The sequence below is a fragment of the Calypte anna genome, chromosome 5A (genome assembly GCF_003957555.1).
Source record: "Calypte anna isolate BGI_N300 chromosome 5A, bCalAnn1_v1.p, whole genome shotgun sequence".
Lineage (NCBI taxonomy): Eukaryota > Metazoa > Chordata > Aves > Apodiformes > Trochilidae > Calypte > Calypte anna.
In genome coordinates this window covers 18,692,490-18,703,935 of record NC_044251.1, presented here as the reverse complement: position 1 = coordinate 18,703,935, position 11,446 = coordinate 18,692,490, and the positions used below count along the sequence as shown (strand labels likewise).

At 52.7% G+C, this 11,446-nt stretch overlaps 1 protein-coding gene across 1 annotated transcript; it reads left to right on the top strand.

The window, feature by feature from the left end:
* The first annotated feature begins 4,344 nt into the window (after positions 1-4,344).
* Positions 4,345-11,116, top strand: NKX2-1 (NK2 homeobox 1). The gene is made up of 3 exons (XM_030452410.1): positions 4,345-4,426; positions 9,197-9,573; positions 10,317-11,116. The coding sequence occupies exons 1-3, from the start codon at positions 4,374-4,376 to the stop codon at positions 10,982-10,984; spliced, it is 1,098 nt and encodes a 365-aa protein (XP_030308270.1). The 5' UTR covers positions 4,345-4,373; the 3' UTR covers positions 10,985-11,116.
* Positions 11,117-11,446: the final 330 nt, after the last annotated feature.

Here is an 11,446-nt window from a genome sequence, read left to right as displayed (position 1 = left end):
TATAATATGTGCTTTCATTTACAACGGCAAAGATGAGTGAAATTTTTAACTTCATTATGTCTGTCATCCAAAGTAATTTAGAAGATAATCCTGCTACATGGACTCTTCTGCACTATAATGCTAATAACGACTAATGTCTGGGGAAACAGAAAATAGAACTTCTAGCGAGGACTTTTTTTAGCACAGATTTTAGGATTTTTATTTGAATAGAAACTTCTGTTTTAACTCAAAGGTAAAATACTTCTGGACTTCCGTAAATTTCTTGGGTGTGTTTTTTAGGTCACAATACAAACAGGGTTTGGTTTTAATTCCAGCTCTCAGTCCTTCAACCCAACTGAAGCACAAGCTGAACTTTATTCCTTCCTTTTTGCTGATTAGCTCCAGGAGGAAAAATTCTGCTAGGCTGAGACTATCTTTAATCATATCTGTGAAACATTTTGGTCAGCACTCAGTTGCCAGTGGAGCTGTGCTACCCATTCCCTAGAAATAAGGAAGCCAAAGAATCCTGCTCAATGGATCAATACAATATCTGAAGAGAAGAAAGGTCGCTACTGGGGGCAACAGAGGAAGGTGTAGACTACAATAAGAGCAGCTCATTTAGGACCAGTTCTGCTTTTCACTGGGTCCTTTCTTTGCCAGGTTCCTTGTTCTTAATGGGAGAAGGAAAAGGTGAAACAGTCTGATGAACCCTTTGCTTCACCCTCCTTGACAAGAAAGTATGGTAGATTCCATATTTTGCACTGTGCAGCTCATATAAACAAATATATTTGGCGGAGTGAGTCTCAGAGGGTGAAAAGATAGTGTTTAAGCCAGGATATGGAGTACATGTAGTAACACAGACACACAGACACCTGTTACTCCCCATAGTGAGTATTGCAAACAGCTGTAATTCATTATCCTCCACCTCCATTTCTTGCACATAATCAATGGAATCTGCTTTTGTAGATCCATATGGCAGTATCAATGGCCATTGGTGCTGGAGTAGGCGAGCTGCATCTGCAGCCCACTTTGGGAGATACAATATCACAGCTGGCTCTAGCTGATGGAGAGTATGTCAGACTTTAAAGGCAATGAGAGCTGTTGTCAGAGCAATCAAACTTCTGTGGCACACAGGTCTCAAGGTCCAAGCAGACCTTCCCTGCCAGGTATGCCATGCATACATCCCACTGTACAGTGAACTCTTTAGACCCTATTTATAGTAGGAAACTCCCAAAAGAGTAGTACCTAGAAACTGAACAAGCTGAAACTGGTAACTGAACCGAACCCTTTGCTGGCAAGAGGAATGCACCTGTTACATCAGCACCCTGGGCCATATATATGTCAGTAGCTGGTTAACAAAACCCAGGCCTGGAAACAATGCTGTAGAGTGTATAGCTTTTTTAATGGGTTTGGTAGCCAGACCAATAAAGTTCATTGTTGAGTTTCCCTACAAATGGCTTCCTTTGTGCTGCAGCTTTTTATATCAGCTTTTAACTAGACCTACCAGTTGTACTAGCCAGACTGAGGGCATGATCTTCCCAGAGACTCTGGTTCCCATGAAGTGAAAAGGAGACTTCTGAAACATCCCTAGAATTGCCCTTGGGTACTGAAATGGTCCTCTGCCTAGGAAACATCTGTGTTCTCTCTCCCAGGAAAAGAACAGAAGAAAATTAAGGCAGAGTGAATTGTGATTTTTAAGGCGCAGGGGAACTGGCTTGGGATTTTTAAGGTTTACAGAAGAAATAAATAAACCCACCTGCCACTCACACGGGGCAGTTGTGTCAGTCTGCCCCGACTAAGCCCCTGCTCACTGAAATCTCAGCTCTGTCTCAGAGGACTTCAGCACCTGAGGGCAGATTCATTACTCACACTGGGAGATGATCATAGGAACCCTCACAAGACATACTCAGGCTGCAGGCTCAAGGGGTAGCAAGCAGATGGAGAAAAGGCAGTGACTCCAAACAGTCAGATACAAATTTTTTGTGTATGCGACCATGAACTGTCAAGAGCACAATATGAAACGGTTAGTGCTGCTCAAAAGCCAACACTTACAGTGGGCACAAATTATTAAACAGCTCTTCTTGATCCAGGAACAGGTATATTTCAGGCACTTTCCCAGACAGGAGGAAAAATCCTGATCAGAGGCTGAGCTTCCTCCATGAGAGGGTGTTGAGGAGCTGCTGCAGCAACATCAAAAGAAGGTAATCCCTACCCATAGGTCTGGAGCAACCGGAGGCCCTGGCCCGGTACTGCACTTCCCCCGCTGTCCAGCGGAGGCTGCTGTGGGTCGCTGATGCCCCAGGGGCTGGCGGGGCTCTGGCCCCAGCGCGTCCCGCCCCGAGTACGGCCGGCGGCCTGAGCGGATGGAGCTCAGACGCAGCAGAGTTGCGCCTTGCAGTGATTGCCTTTGGCAAGAAAAAAAAAAAGCACCAAGGGCACAAGGGGGCACCTGACATCTTCCTTCCTAAATAAAGCCCTGGGGGAATTCAGACCAAGCCACAGACTGGGGGAAGCGGGGAAGGATTTGGGGGCCATGATCGGAACTCCAAAGTCCTGCAAGCAGGGCAGCTGCGGACGGATGAGCCTGGCGTCTCGCAGTTTGCGCGGGTTCCTAGGTTGCCGTGGGCGCAGCGGCGGATGCACCAGCCTTTGGATGGGTGGACCTGCCGGGTACCTTGGGGCAATGAAGGGCCGCGGCCCCTGGCAGCACTCCTGTAATTTGCCCTCGAGTTTTGCTATGAAAACAAAAGCAAAGCAAACAATTCCCTTCCCCCTAGCCCGAAAATAAAGCTCGGGCACCACCCGGGCTTGTCGAAAGGGCTCCATTGTGGTTTTTAAAAGAGGTATCTTTGCAACCGCTCTCCCCTCCCCGAGCCAGCGGGGAGCCGCCCGTATCCCTGGAAGCGAGAGGTGGCGGGGAACAAAAGGCAAACTCCGAAGTGACACTGAAAATAAAAGGGAGCTTTGGTTACCCCCAGGGAAAGGTCGAGGGGGAAAGGTCGCCTTCCCGACAGCGCACGTACTCCCGGCGGGCGCAGGGGAGCGCACCCGGGCCCGGGCCCGGGCCCGGGCCCGCCGCTGTGCATCGTCCGCTCAGCGCAGCCAGGACAGCCTGCAGATCCTCGACGGGGCAGCCCGGGGATGTGGAGGGCTTCGAGATCAGACCCGGGGGGCAGCGGGCAACGCTCCCTCTCCCTGCCCGCCGCTGCCGGCCGCGCAGGAACCTACAGCCGACAAGGGCTGCGGGCGATAAACACGCTGGTGCCCCGCCGCTGCGCACCCGCAACCACATGCGTGTGCGCCGGCTCCGAGAGCAGCTCCACCCGAGAGCCGAGAGCCTCTTCCCACGGCGCCAGCGGGCCTGGTGGTACCGCTGCCAGCACAGGAGCCGTCCTGGGCCCTGGAGGAGCCCACGGGGAGGGCAGGGCAGGGCACTCAAAAGCAGAGTTCCTTTCTAGAAAAGCACTTAAAGACGACAGGGTTGAGGACTATGAACATATGCGTAAATATATGCTCATGCATACCCACTGCCAGAGGTATGCACCCCACGCACCTGTATGTATATGTGTGTGTGTAGGCATATCTGGGTGTACATAAAAAAGCACATACATCTAAGCTATCTAACATAATATACTGTCAGCTATATCTATAAATAGGTTGATTCCGGCAGGATTCTCTTTGTAGGTATGTACTGATCCGAAGTATTTACGTATTTATTAATAACTATATAATCCGTGCCTCTAATTTTAAATACAGAACAACTTTTTGTAAATTCTCTCAGCAATGACTTCCCAGAAATACTCTGCAGACATCAGCTCTGGCTTGGGTGTTTCTCAGATGCTTCGGGGCAACGATAAGCGCTGTGTGTGTGCTGTCAGTGTTGCGGTGGTGACAATCTACTGACATTAAGGTAGATGTGAAGGACATTATATTAATTGATAATAATAACGGTGCCTGGATGAGGCGGTCAGCCAACTGTTAAGACACTGGTGTGAGTGCTGCTGCTCTCCACTCCAAGCTCCTCATGTCTACACACAGCCCTTTCCCGCCGTCCCTACGCGAAGGGGCTCGGAGTAACCGCCGGGCCGAGACGTGCCCCGGGCCCCGCCGCCGGCCTCGCTCTGGCACGGGTCTCTGGGAGCCCTGCCCTGGCACCCTGTACCTGGCCCCACCCTGGCCCTCTTGGCCGGGAGCGGCCCGGCAGCGGAAAAGACGGGGGGGTGGGGGTGGAGGGGTAGATCGGAGGATTAGGGCAGGAGGGCTCAGCCGTCCGCCAGGAACTGGGTAAAGAGGGAAAAGAGCTGCTAGGAGGCAGCGCTGCCCTCGTAAAAGCCACGCGAGTGGGGCCGCCAAGGACTGGTGGCGAAGAACCCCCGTGAAACCCCAGATGCGAGATGCTCCACGCCCTGAGCAGCTGGAGGAGCAACTGTGCGTGTGCTGCGGAGGGGTGAGAATTTTTGCTTTAGCCTTTGACGGTTTCTCTTATTTTCTTAGATTTCTACGCCAGGGGAAGAGGTTTCGAGGGGTGCACTGCGGGGGTTCTCACAGCCTAACGAGATAACCTGGGCAGGGCAGCTAACCCACAGCGGGGAATTGTCCCCATGAGCCACAAAGAGAGTTTTAAACCCCCAGCGCTCTGTGCCCTGGGGAGCGCTAGAAGGGAGTGTTTCTGGTGGGACTCCTTCCTGCCTTACACGCCCAAGCATGTGCTTTCCAGGCAAGGAGAGGCTCCCAGCGCCCTGCCCGCGGCTGCCAGTGACAGCGACTCAAGTCCGCCCTGTTCGGTCACTACGGAAAACTCCGCTCCCGGCGGCCTCTGGGCTCTGTGTGCTCGGCACATCTTCCATTTTAGGGGAACTAAGGGGACAGGGGTGCGTTACACAGGCATGCACAAGAAATCAGTGATGAAGTTTTCGCTGAGGGTGGGTGGAGAAGGGGGAGTTGGAGCAAGCTGCCTCGATGGTGACCTTTTTCAGGTGCAAGGCTTCGGGGACGGCAATTTAAATCTCTCTGTGGATGCGTAAGGTTATGCTGATGACAAGGAAGGGAGAAAGAGTCCTGTTCCAGGTCTGCTCTTTCCCCTTTTAACTCAGACTTCTCCAGGAGCGGCTGGCTCCGCCGCAGAGCCCTTGGAGCCCCTCTCCCGCGACAGGGCAAGCTGCAAGGCAGGGCAGCCCGCCCAGTGGTGGGAGCGGAGCCGACAGGGCTGGGCAGGAGGTGATTCATATGCCAGTGGTTTGGTTCATCCAGACAGGCACCCCTGAACTGGCCGACGGGAAGCATGGAGCACCTCATGCTTTTGTATCAAAAAGTTAGGTTTAGAGAGTATCTCTCTCGTTGAGAAATAATTTATCTGCGGGTTGCACAGGACGCTTCCCTCTTCCCTCCGTGCCCAGGTGCCCGGAGGGATTCAGCCAGCCCAGCCGGCCACACCTAAGCACATGCTTAAGGTCTGCACTGAATCGGAGAAACGCTCCTGCGTGGGCTTCGCTTGCGGAGCAAAGGCGCGGAGCCACCACGGAAGCTTAAGTGCCTAAAGGAGTGAAAAAGAAATTCGGGGCAAGGGGCTGAGTTAGACGCCGGACCAGGCAGAAATGCCTGCCTCCGCCTCTCCTGCCCAGCGAAATGGGTGGCAAGGCAGAGATGAAACCCTTCGACGGCTCGGACTGGCCGAGCATATTTGATTCCCCTTGGTGAGGCACAGCAGTTCGTATATTAAAAAAAAAAAAAAAAAAAAAAAAAAAAGACATTGTTGTCTTTGGAGAGCCCCGTGCGCACTTTTCAAAAGCTGATCCTTGAGTTCCCAGCCCCCGCGATCCATTTGATGAGGAAACGCTCTGCGGTCTTGGTGGCACCGTTTTTATTGGGATTGGCACCATTTGATTGACAAAGTCTCCTATTCTTCCACCTCTCGAGTGTTATCAAACGGATTGTGTGGGGTCAGAAGCTATTGAAGGGGCGTCCGTGTAGCCGCGTTCTGCAAACACGGGGTGAAGACCGTGCCTTTCTCATGAAAATGCTTCCACCAGGCAAAACGCATCTCATCTTTCCTGCTCTCCTCCTTAGCATTTAACTCGAGCGTTTTACTAAACAGCATCACCAGGTAAACGAACACATCACTAGAGGCACCCTAGACAGGACCCCGTCGGGGCTGCCACCCATTCCGGGGGCTGCGGGGATCCGGCGCTGGCAGGCGAAACTTGGGTGGAGGGTTTGGAAGAAAAGGGTGAGCGGACGGGACAGGGCAGCAGCGAAGAAGCTTTCTCGCTACTTGTCCGCGGTTTCACTCGCCCCGTTAAAGCTCATCGCGGGTGGCAAAGGAGAAGCAGAGGCTGACCTGCTTCCTTTTCACTAGGTCGATCTAGCGGGGCTAAAAAGTGCTGTCGGGACCTTGCGGGGTATAGTTGTGCTTTCACTCGCGTCGATGTATTTCTAAATAAGCAAACAGACCCATAAAGAGAGTTTCATCCCGCTCCCCGGCGAAGGGGTATAGGAAGAGCCCTCGCATTAGCTTCCCTTTACAAGACCCCGAGCAGAGGCAAGGATAAACTCCATCGAGTTAATCTAGTCGAGCAATGTGTAGGAAGTGTTTTAACCTGCGTTCATTCGAGCGGGAAGATAAACTTGTCCTGCTGCAGCCGGCGAGGAAAGGGCTCGGTCATTCCGGCGGCGATGCAAGGTGGGCGACGGGAGCCTCGGCCGCCCCCGCTCCCTGCTCCCCGCTTTGAGCTGCCCGAGCCGGCGCTGGGGCCTCCCCAGTTGCCCCACCTCGCACACCCTGGAGACAAACGGAGTCGGGGCTCCTGCCGCACAAATTGCGCGGTCAATCGCTGTCGTTCGTCTCTGATTTGAGCCGACAGCAGCGTCATTTTGGTGGATCCTGTGGTATTTTTTTTCCCTGCTGTCCACCCCCTCCTTTTTAAAGCTAATAAAGCAGACACAGATCTGATGTGCCTTAGAAATCCGGGGAGGGAAGGGACGGACGGACGGACGAACGAACGAAGATACACCAAAAAACCCAAACCACCAAGGCAGGGTCGAGTGTTTCACTCTGTAGGAACAAAACCAAAGACCATACTGAAAAACACTCGCAGAAAGGAGGGCGGGGGGGGGGGGGGGGGAGGGCTGAGGGAAGAGGGTAGGGGGAGGGGGGGAAAGTAAAGGGGGGGGAGAAATGTAGGAATCTGGAAAGAAAAGAGCTACCGTTCTGGAAAGAAAAGAGGTAAAAGCAGACACATTTCTAGCCCGAAGTAGCCCTTCCCTGCATTTGGTGACCCAGAAGACAGACTCACAACAAGCCCACTTCGGGGTATTCAGCCTTGAGGAAGCTGGTGCCGAAAGAGGCAGCTGAGATGATGTAGAAGAGCTGAAGGCCTGATTGAAGGAAAGTAAAGTTCCCTCCGTTATATCTGTGTAGAAAAGCTCACCTCTTGCAGAGCTCTAAAGTGTAATCAAGGCTGAGGCTTACACTTGAAAGATGTTAACTCTCATACGGGAACCTACTTTCTCTTAAACGGTTTCTTGCCTGGTGAATGAGAGCCTCCCAATTGAAGCAAAATGATCCTTATGTACTAATATCAAGCACAATCACAAAGCGACCGGCTATTTATGCTGCCACTTTAGACAAAGATATTTAGTTATTCCCGGGTAGCAAGTGCACTTTTGCATTTTTAAGCACGAACCAACCAAGCACAAACATATTTACGAGTGCAATTACTAAATAGTTACTTGACACTTCAAAGTCACTGGGTTAACTGTACCTTCGCTGTAATTTCCTTAATATTCAAGTAATCGCTGTGCTAAATTGGGCTTGCCACGGCCGTAGGCCGAAGTGTGAAACACTCAGGGGCGCTTGCTCTCCTTTATCCGAGAACATCCCGAAAAATAAGCTTTGGAGACTCTGGACAACGTGGGAGATTTCTTGAAAGACCTGAATGACATTAGTTGCTGGCTGTGGATACGTGTGCGTGGCTGTGAACGGTCTTTTGTTTTCACACCGGATCCGAGAACAGATCCGAAAGTGCCAAAAATTTCATTTTATTGGAAACCGCAGGGAATTCATTGGCAAGGTGGTGTAGCAGATGACCTGAGAGGTCTTCTCTATACAGCTCCCGTGCTGTATAAATAACTTTAGAAAGCAGCTTCAGGTTCAGAGGGACCAGCAGAGCCTGTGACAGGCTCTGCCTTTGAGAATAATGAGCGACATTTTGCGCTAATCTATTTTTCAGCAGCCTCTCGCCTCAGACAATTAAATTACCTCTTGTTTTTGCGAACTTGGATCTTTCACCTCTCCCTGAGGTTTAAAAAAAAAAAAAAAAAAAGAAAGAAAAAAAAAAAGCCGAGGTGAACGGAACTTATGGGTTTGGGGAAAGAAACGATCCTCTCACTTCTCACTGTGGATCTCGCACTAAGGTTTTAGCAGACATAGAGGTCCCCGAGATGTTAAATCCCAAGTGCTGTTCCGTCACCAGCCGGCCGAGGTACCTGAGAAGCCGGTGCCGGCAGTGCGGAGCGCTGGGAGCAGTGGCCCACAGAGAACCGTCTGCCCCCCGGAGAGCTGCCCTCCCGGCGGTAGGGCTCCTTCCAGACCAAACTTAGTGGAGAGGCAGAGGGGGGGCTCGGTCCCTTTGCTCACCGACATTAAGCCCCGTCTCCCAAGCTCTCACTAAGGCTGGGCTGACAGCCTTGCCACCCGGGAGGTGTTTAATATCCTTTCACCAAGTCAAATGGGGGTCTTTTTCGCCTTGCCTTCCATTTCATGTCCACGATATTGCCACCCCCGAGAAAAAATAAAATGAGTTGTGCTCACGGGGTCTCTCTCTCTCTTTCCCTCTCTCACCCGCTCTCTCTCTCTTTTTTAAGACATTAAAAAAAAAAAAATCTGACAAGTAAAACTTAAAGGTGTTTACCTTGTCATCAGCATGTAAGCTAATTATCTTGGGCAAGATGTAGGCTTCTATTGTCTTGTTGCTTTAGTGCCTATGCCCCGCCTCTGGTGGCAGCCTAAAACCTGGCGTCTGGCTAAAACAAACGAAAGGCAGCCCTGAGCCTCCACTCAATCCAATTAAGGCGGACTTCGTCCACTCGGTTACGTGTACATCCAACAAGATCGGCGTTAAGGCAACACCAGAATATTTGGCAAAAAAAAAAAAAAAAAAAAAAAAAAAATTTGCCTCCCCTTCCTTTTTTTTTTTTTTTTTTTTTTTTTTTTCCCCAGCCGCCGAATCATGTCGATGAGCCCAAAGCATACGACTCCTTTCTCAGTGTCTGACATCTTGAGTCCTTTGGAGGAAAGCTACAAGAAAGTGGGCATGGAGGGCAGTAACTTGGGGGCTCCCTTGTCAGCCTACAGACAGTCTCAGGTTTCTCAGCCGGCCATGCAGCAGCACCCCATGGGCCACAACGGAACAGTGACTGCCGCCTACCATATGACAGCTGCAGGGGTCCCCCAGCTCTCCCATGCTACGATGGGGGGCTACTGCAATGGGAACCTGGGCAACATGAGCGAGCTCCCGCCTTATCAGGACACCATGCGGAACAGCGCTTCGGCGACAGGATGGTACGGCACCAACCCGGACCCCCGCTTCTCCTCAAGTAAGTCAGACCGGGGATGGGTGGCCGGCGGGGGGTAGTCGAGCACTTGCTCCGCTGCACCGCGGCAACGGGGGCCGGGGGCTTCGCTCCAGGGCAAAAGTCGGTCCAAATCCCAGCCGCCCTCCCCCCCTCCTCCCCCCTAATTCCTCCTCCTGCCCGAGGATCGTGCCCGGTCCCTCCTCCCCCAGATGGTTTCATGTCAGACTCCTGGGGCTGCCTATGCGAGGGGGAGCAATTGGGAAGCTCCGCGGTGGAGGAGAGCATGAGCCCGGGGCTCGCCGTCCAGCGGGGCGGGAGCAGCACGACCCGGGGGCCCGGGAGGGAGCCGGCGGAGCCCGTCCGCCTGCGCGCCGCTCAGCACCGGGAGGGCGAGGGGGTAAGCCGGAGCCTCGGGAGCCGCGTCCCGGGCAGCGCAGGGGAGAGGGCGAGGTCCCAAAGACCTCTTCCCCGGCCACTTCCTCAGCGCTGTCACATCAGGTACTTGCTCGGGTGTCACCCCCCTGGCTGGGCGAGGGGCGAGTGGTCTTTTTTTCACGGGGTTGAGGCGGGCGAGAAGGGGGTCCTGTTTCCCGCCGCTAGCCCCGGGGACGCGCGGCGTTGTTTTGGGAGCGGTATAACCCCCAGGCCCTGCCGAGGCCGGGGGCTGCAGGGTCCCGCTGCCGGGGGGCGAGGGGTCGCGGGAGCGCGGGGCTCCAATGGGGCTGAGCCGAACAGCCTAAACCGTGACGCCTTCTCCCTTGCAGTCTCCCGCTTCATGGCGCCGTCCTCGGGCATGAACATGGGCGGCATGGGCAGCCTCGGCTCCCTGGGAGACGTGAGCAAGAGCATGGCCCCGCTCCAGAGCACGCCGCGAAGGAAACGGAGGGTCCTTTTTTCCCAGGCCCAGGTTTACGAGCTGGAAAGACGTTTCAAGCAGCAAAAATACCTCTCCGCCCCGGAGAGGGAACATTTAGCCAGCATGATACATCTCACCCCGACTCAGGTCAAAATCTGGTTCCAGAACCACCGCTACAAGATGAAACGCCAGGCCAAAGACAAGGCTGCGCAGCAGCAGATGCAACAGGAGAACGGCTCTTGCCAGCAGCAGCAGTCTCCCAGAAGGGTGGCGGTGCCAGTGCTTGTAAAGGATGGGAAACCCTGCCAAGCAGGCTCCAACACACCCACAGCAGCCATCCAGAGCCATCAGCAGCAGGCAGCTACAACGATCACAGTGGCTACCAATGGCAACAGCCTCGGACAGCATCAGAGCCACCAGACAAACAGTGCGGGGCAGTCTCCAGACATGGGACAGCACTCGGCCAGCCCTTCTCTGCAGAGCCAAGTCTCCAGCTTGTCTCACCTAAACTCTTCTACTTCTGACTATGGCACTGCCATGTCTTGCTCCACCTTGCTATACGGTAGGACCTGGTGAAGGATTAAACAAAGAAAAAGGAAAAAAAAAAAAAAAAAAAAGAAAAAAAAAAGCAGATTTTCCCAGTCACACAAATCTCTGTCCTTTCCAAACTACTGGGAGTTTTTATTTTCTTTTTTTTCTTTCTTTTTTAAAGATTTTTTTTCCTCCCCCCTCTTCCCTCCCCCCCGTCCCCCCTCCCCCCCCCCACGTTTTACTAAGTGGTTCTCCGAGGACCTCTGAGAGAGAGAGAGAGAGACTTTTTTTGTTCTGTTTGGTTATTATTCTTGATGGTTTTGGGTCTTTATTTTTTCATTTTTTTCCCAAGGTTGTTGTATGGGGTGTTAAAAAAAAAAATTCGGACTAATAACCACGGAACAGTCTGCAGAACAGGGACCATCGTTAGGTATGGTCCAAAGGCTTGGATTTCAAATGTACACTTTGCCAGAGTCTAGGACTTGCATGTAAATATAGAGATTTTGG